Source organism: Marmota marmota, unplaced genomic scaffold, assembly GCF_001458135.2.
Source record: "Marmota marmota marmota unplaced genomic scaffold, marMar, whole genome shotgun sequence".
NCBI classification, from domain to species: Eukaryota; Metazoa; Chordata; class Mammalia; order Rodentia; family Sciuridae; genus Marmota; species Marmota marmota.
The window spans coordinates 13,515,870-13,523,564 of NW_026000249.1; the positions used below are offsets into that span (position 1 = coordinate 13,515,870).

General features: G+C 35.2%; 1 protein-coding gene across 1 annotated transcript in view; it reads left to right on the forward strand.

The window, feature by feature from the left end:
* The window catches only part of Pdk3 (pyruvate dehydrogenase kinase 3), a 73,818-nt gene that overhangs the window by 29,721 nt on the left and 36,402 nt on the right, over positions 1-7,695 (forward strand). Inside the window, exon 3 of the mRNA XM_048796379.1 lies at positions 2,884-2,955. Within this exon, the coding sequence (XP_048652336.1) occupies positions 2,884-2,955 (72 nt within the window). The remainder of the gene's footprint in view (positions 1-2,883; positions 2,956-7,695) is intronic.

Consider the following 7,695-nt stretch of genomic DNA (forward strand, 5'->3'; position numbering starts at 1 on the left):
TTATAGAGCTTAATCTCCTGGCTGTTCCCACCCCTAGAGGTGAAGGTGAATTTTTTGGTAACAGCCCTATCCTGAGGCTATCTAGGCACCTACTCTCAGTCAATCTCATTAGCATAAACTCAGGTGTGTTTAAAAGGGGCTTTTGATGAACAAGATACTCCTATCATTCAGGAAATTCTAAGGATTTTAGAAGTGTACTAGGAACTGGGAACGAATACAGGATGTATTTTTGTGTTATACACCAGCACACCACACCAGCAGAGTATAGAACTCAAACAAATTAGTGCATCAACTCCTTTTTTTTTGGTCTCTCCACCGTTCTTTTTCCATATCTCTTTCAAACACATACCTGCCATTTTGTCCTTTTTGTTCCTTTAACATTATATTTTGAAATAATTTCCTACCTAAGAGTTGCAAGACTATTAGAAAGAATTCCCATATGCCTTTGCTCAGATTCATTGATTATTAACATTTGGACACATTTGTTCTACCATTGTGATTCATATTCATACTCTGTCTCCATATGTGTGTGTGCATGTGCATATGTATGGTACACACATGTGTGTATATGAAAGAAATATAAAAGTTCTCAGAATCAAAATAGAGTCACTTGTAACAACCTTAACAAAAATAAATAAGGCTAGTAGGTTATAAAGAAAGGGTTCTTATGTGTGAGTGCCTGATAGTAACTACCACAAAAGACTGCCAGAACCATAAGCTTATACAGAGTCCACCACAACCTTATACAAAAAGTACTTCTCTAAGGACATCTGCCTAGCAACTGTTTAACCTCATACTGATGCAAATCTTGCTAACCATCATGGCCAAGGATTATTGTTTGAAAATCTGATGTAATCATCTTCATTTTTTTGTCTTTAAAAGCTTCCCCTTGCCCTTCAACTCCTTTGAATTCATCATAGCTTACTAAAATGTATTCCCATTGCCAGGCTCTGCTATTGCCATTGTAATGCTGTTCCCAAATAAGCATCATTATTCTTTGGATAATCTCTTTCTGATTTTTTTTGTATTCTTTTTTTAACCAAACTTTATTATTTTATTTTTTCCACTTTTTTTAAATTGGTGCATTATAGTTGTGCATACTGATGGAATTTGTTGTTCTATGATTTTTTTTAATGATTGCCATTTGTACACATACATTTTTTTCCTGAACCATTTGGATTAAGATAGATATCATGTCCCTTTGCCCTTAAATATTTTGGCATATATGTCCTGGGAATAACTCTTAGAAAACTAGAATAAAGTCATCACATTCAGGAACTTTAAAATTGATACAGTAATAATTCCTAATATGTAGAACTTGTTATCATTTCACTTATTGTTTTAATAGTGCACCTTTTTTTTAGCAGTCTCCCCTCTTGATTTAGGAATTCAGTTCAGGATCATATGTTTGTGTGTCATTGTCATTTGTTTTTAAAAACAAACTTTATTTGTAACAAATTGTCCCCATGCTGAGCCACAGTGTGTTGTTCTTGTTATTTTGATTTTTAGGCTGGGAATCTTAGCATAATCTTTGATTCCTCTCCATATATGACTTTACTCTTTAAAAGACTATCCCCTTTGGAAAAGACAGGAGGCCTGCCAAAATTCCCTTGCATGTGGCAGGACAAAGGACGTTCCTGGAGCTGACCAACTTTGACTTCTCAGGGTATTTTGACCTAATGATTTTAATATCTCTTACCTGGCCTTATCTACCCAGAAACTTTTAAAAAATACACATGGAGATGACTGCCCTTTAGTATCAGATACATTATCACAAAGTTCCTGTGAGGCTGATGAATTAAATGTCATTCCTGCTTATATGCATATGTCATTTTTAGTCACTAAAGTGTTCTAATCCTCTATAATAGGATTAGTGGTAATTAATTGTTAGAAATGATTAGAATGAAGGGATAATTATTTCAGGATATGTTAAGTACCAAAGCAGTGATGGTAAATCTCTAATTGGAATATCTGAATCCCTACTAGATCCATCCAGTTTGGGACAGGTATAACTGCCACACTAATGTGCCTCTCTGAATCCCATTTATCTGTGTGTTCCAGATCTTAATGTTGTACACATTTTTATTGTACTGGCCCTTACTGAAATATGCAGCCATTCTTAATGCAGAAGCAGTTTCTGAGGACCTAAGATATATTCCTCCATTACAGGTTGATGAAATGAATTTCACTTGGAGAAGGAATCTTTTTTTTTACTTCTAGTTTCTAAATTCTTGGTGTGTACTTGAGTGTCACTCACTTGCTTCTTAAAATTTATATGCATGTTTTTAGTCAAGCTGTAAAATATCAGTTAGGATATACTTGTAATAGCAAAAAATGAAGCTGAACCTGGCTTGTGTAAAGATCCAACCAAAGGATAAGCTTTTGGACTTGGTTTGAATCAGAGATTCATGAGGCTATCAAGGACCTGCTTTTGAAAATGTTAGCTTTGTTTTCAGGTTGTATTTCCTACTGCTGGTAGAATAGCTACACAGTTCCAGACTTAACATCCCCATAGCACATTATATAAAAGCAAAGCAAGTTGATTTCTTTCTCAGAGACCTCCAGCAAGGTTTATCTCTCTTTTTATTTGCGTCAATTGAGGCAGTATGCTCATTCCTGAGCCAGTCCCTGTTTTGAGGGGAATGCACAGCCTAGGCTTAGACCTAACTGTTGAACCAATTAATAATTAGTAGCAAAAGCAATAGGACTATCCAGAGAAAAACGTCTATAAGTTTTGGAGGCATCAGCTTTTCTTGAAGCACTTAAGCTGCATGTGGGGATGGAATGAAACCTGAATGAAATTTTGGAGTGCTTTTGGGAAGAGGGAAAGGAGGAATGGCTATCTGGTAGGCAACTAACAGCAATTCTTCTTCTTTGTTTTAGGTACATGCAGAGTTTTCTTGAACTTTTAGAATATGAAAATAAGAGCCCTGAAGACCCACAGGTTTTAGATAAGTAAGTATGCTACCACTTAACTGAAAGAAAAAGTATCTAGGTAAAAAGATGTTTTGGTAAATGGAATTCCTGCCATTAAGACCCAAGAAATACAATTTGCACTAGTTTTCTTAGTGGCTAATGGCTCAAGGTTGACTTTTTTGAAATTTTTGAGTTAAGAATTTAACATAGTGCACAAAGAATAATGACCCTTCAAATTAATGCTTCATGACCCAATTCTTAATACATTTAATCAAGGTGAACTGAGTATTAACTCTAAACGTTGCAGTAAATGTTCCATCTAGTGGTAGTTTTAAGAATGCAGTGACCTTCATATATACATGAATCATCTATCCAGTCTTTTTAAAAAAATTCAATAGGATATTATATTTGAACTCACAAACTATATTTTAGACAAGCAACAAAAGAATGTACTTTTTTTTCATATGGGGAATTGAACCCAGGGGCACAACACTGACCCACATCCCCAGACCTTTTTATATTTTATTTTGAGATAGGGTCTCAGTAAGTTGTTTAGGGCCTCTTCACCTGGCAAGAATGTGCTTTTTATATAACAACCTGAATTCTGTTGTTGTCATTACACACAGACTACTAAGTTCTCATGCTGATGGAAAGTATTTTACTTTTTCATTTTTACTTAACCAAGAAACATTAACCCTAGATGTGAATGTGTTTTTCTCCACGAGAAATTGCAATCTCCTTCACGTTAATTTCTTCCTGTTTTATGTATATACAAGTGAATGCACATGGCAAGTCTGTTTTGCTGAGCAATTTCTGAATATAAACCTAATTCACATAGTTGTGAGACAGGCACCTGTCTCAGGTGGGTCATGAAAAGGACTATAGAAACACCACATTATATCAACAACCTTAGGAGGTATTTAACACAGACCTCTGAATTCACAGATTAGGAAACCGAGGTCAGGGATATGAAATGACTTGCCCAAGATTATGACAGTTCTTAGCAGAGTTGAACCTATAAGTCATGGTTCCTTTTCCCTTGTACATTCTTATTTATAGTATACCATACTGCCAGAACTGCTGTTTGAGCCATAATTAGCTAGCTCAAGTTTAGTTGTAAATTAAGATATAAAAGAGAAGAATCTCTGATCAGTTATATTTTTATTTATTTTTTGGTACCAGGGATTGAGCCATGGGGGCTTGACCATTGAGCCACATCCCCAGGCCTTTTTTATATTTTATTTAAAGACAAGGTCTTGCTTAGTTGCTTAGGGCCTCACTAAGTTGCCGAGGCTGACTTTGAACTCCCAATCTTCCTGCCTCAGCTTCCCTAGTTGCTGGGATTACAGGTATGTTCTACCATGTCTGTCCCTGACCGATTTTATTCTTCAGTAGGTGTTTTGTCTAATGGATCTGTGAAATGTGGATGCAGTGGTTTCCTTGATTCAAGCCACTGCTATAATTTAATGTGTTGATTGATAATAAATGAGTAGAATGCTGGAGCTTCATTTTCTCAAAAGTCATTAGCTGATGACTGTTTGGCTAGTGTCCCAAAAATTAGGTCTGGCCTTTCCAGCTCCAAATTTGAGGATGTAGATTTGTGGAAGAACACAGTACTAAATTTCTGCTGTGTTTTCTGGACTCCTGTCTTAGTTTCTGGAAGAGGTTAACAGTCAGATGTAATCTATGGACACAGGCCTGCTTTGTAAATGGCCACTGTGAATGTAGTGTATGCTAGGTCATGTTGATGACAGCTCTCAACTCAGTGAGTTTTGATAATTTGCCAGGTTCTTGCAGCTAGTTAGGAGAGTTGGGATTTGAGAAGCCTGATGCTGTTGGTGAAGAGAGGAGTGAAAAGTGATTGTCATGGTTGCAGCCTTTTCTGTTCAGTGGGAGGTTATATGAGATTGCCAGCAGGGAAATCATTTTAGTAAAGTCAAAGTAGCTTAGAGGACAAGCATGTTTATCATAATAATAGAGTTTAGAAGAACATGGAAGATTGAGAAAGTATTCTTAGAATTGAACCATTGTCATATGTCTCCTCCCTTCAGATACATTGAAATACTACTATAATTAATTAACTGTTTCACTTTAGGAAGTTTTAATTTATATATACATTGGAAAGAGTATTGTATAAGGACAAATTGTCCATTGTAAATTTTCTTATAAATATTTGTGTCCTAATTTAAGAATTTATTTATTCATCTTTACTGTCATTGTATGTATGTATTTGTTACAAAGATCTTTCATCATTGAAAAAAATAAGACTATTCAGACAAGTAAAAAAAAAAATTGTTCCAAATTTCCACTAGGAGGAGACAACTACTGTTAACATTTTCCTTCTGTCTGTGCTTTTTCCTAAGCATGCATATTTTTGTATGTATAAAATATTTTTTTTACAAAAATAAGTGTCTACATAACAGACATATACCATTATTAGTTTCATAATATGGTTGTGCATTGCATAATGACAGGGATACATTAAGAGAAATCTGGGGCTGGGGCTCAGCAGTAGTGCACTTGCTGGGCATGTGTGAGGCACTGGGTTCAGTTTTCAGCACCACATATAAATAATTTTTTTTTAAAAAAAAGGTCGAACAACAACTAAAAAATATTTTTTAAAAAAGAGAAATCCATCATTGGGATGATTTTATCTTTGTGCAAATATAGAGTCTACTTACACAAACCAAGATGATTATGACATTGCTAGGTGATATAATCTTATGGGACTACCACTGTGTGCAATTTGTCATTGTCTGAAACATTATTACGTGATACTTGACTATTCATATTCCTAGTCCTTCTACAGGTATGTCATGCAATTTGATCACCTGTTGTTGGATTTTAGACTGACTTGTAGATTTCTTGCAATCACAAATAGTACTGTAAGGAACAGTTTTTAAAAACAGCTCTTTACCTTGTCCAGTTATTTTCCTAGAATCGATCCTGGAAATAGAATTATTTTTTTCAAGCTTTTGGTGAGTATTGTTAAATTGCTCTTAGAAATTTGTCAGTTAAGCTCCCACATTCCACTGACACTTGTTATTCTTTGCCAGTCTGATAAGTAGAAAATAGTATTGCATTGTTTTAATGTACTTTGTTTTTTAAAATATTTTTTCGTTGTAGATGGACATTATTTATTTTTACGTGGTCTGAGGATTGAACTCAGTGCCTCACATGTACTAGGCAAGTGTCCTACCACTGAATCACAACCCAGCCCTACTTTTTTTTTGTGAGGGTAAAATTACTGGCATTTGTGGTTACGCTTTGGTAAATTTTCCATTGATAATCGGCACTTTGCCTAGTTCTCTAATAGGATGCTCATCTTTTCCTTTATCAAGGATAATAACTCTTGCAAATACATTCTTCCTGGTTTCGGGTTGTTTTTATTTTATATATAATGTATGTTCCTATAGAATTATTGAAATTCTACATCATCATATCTTTGTTTCTTTATATCATTTGTTGCTACCTTTGGTATTAAGCTTAGAACAGCCTTTCTTATCCCATGCTTATATACTTGTTCACTTTATTTTTTTAATCACTTTTATGGTTTTAAAAAATATTTATTTTTTAGTTTTAGGTGGACACAATATCTTTATTTTGTTTTGTTTTGTTTTGTTTTTATTTGGTGCTGAGAATCGAACCCAGTGCCTCATGCATGCTAGGTGAGCGTGCCACCTCTTGAGCCACATCCCCAGGCCACCCTTTTACATTTTTAATCCTTTTTTTGGTTGTTGGTTTAAGACTTGCAATTGGGATATGACTTAAATTGTTAGCCTGCTATCTGAATTAATTTGATCATTAATTTGTGTGTGGAGGTACTAGAGATTGAACTTAGGGGCACTCTACCACTGAGCTACATCTCCAGCCCTTTTTCTATTTTATTTTGAGACAGGGTCTTGCTAAGTAGCTGAGGCTGGGTAATCCTCCTGCCTTAGCCTCTCAAGTTACTGGGATTACAGGCATGCACCATCATGCCCACTTTGATTATTAATTTGATTATTTTTCTACTGACTAGCAATGTCACTTTCCCAATATGCTAATTTTTTATGCACACATACTTACCCTTGGGCCTGATTTCAAACTTTTTATTTCATTCCATTGAAGGACTTATCTTTCTATTCTAGTTTAATATATTTTTCCTATACATGTTTATGATAATGTGCCAGAATACTTGAATACATTTTTCTTTTTTCTTTGAGATGGGGTTTCACTATGTTTCCCAGGCTAGTCTCAAACTCCTGGGCTCAAGCAGTTCTTCCACCTCAGCTTCCCAAGTAGCTGGGACTACAGGCATGAACCACTGTGCCCAACAGATACATTTACTGTAATTGCTTTTTTAATGTCTGCATTTCCCCCTCCCTTTCCACAGGGGATTAGCAAGGATGGTGGAATGTGATAGACATCATTATCCAAAGTACATGTATGAAGACATGAATTGGTGTCAACATACTTTATATACAACCAGAGATGAAAAATTGTGCTGTGTATGTGTAATAAGAATTGTAATGCATTCCGCTGTCATTTATTTTTTTAAAAAATCAATAAAAAAATAAAACTTACATTTCATTATTGTATTTTACTACTGTAAGAAATTTATTTCCAAAGTTTACTTTTAAAAAGTTTGATTCTCTGCCGGGCACAGTGGTGCATGCTTGTAATCCCATTAGCTTGGGAGACTGAGGTAGGAAGATTGCGAGTTCAAAGCCAGCCTCAGCAACAGTGAGGCACTAAGCAACTGAGTGAGACCCTGTCTCTAAATAAAACACAAAATAG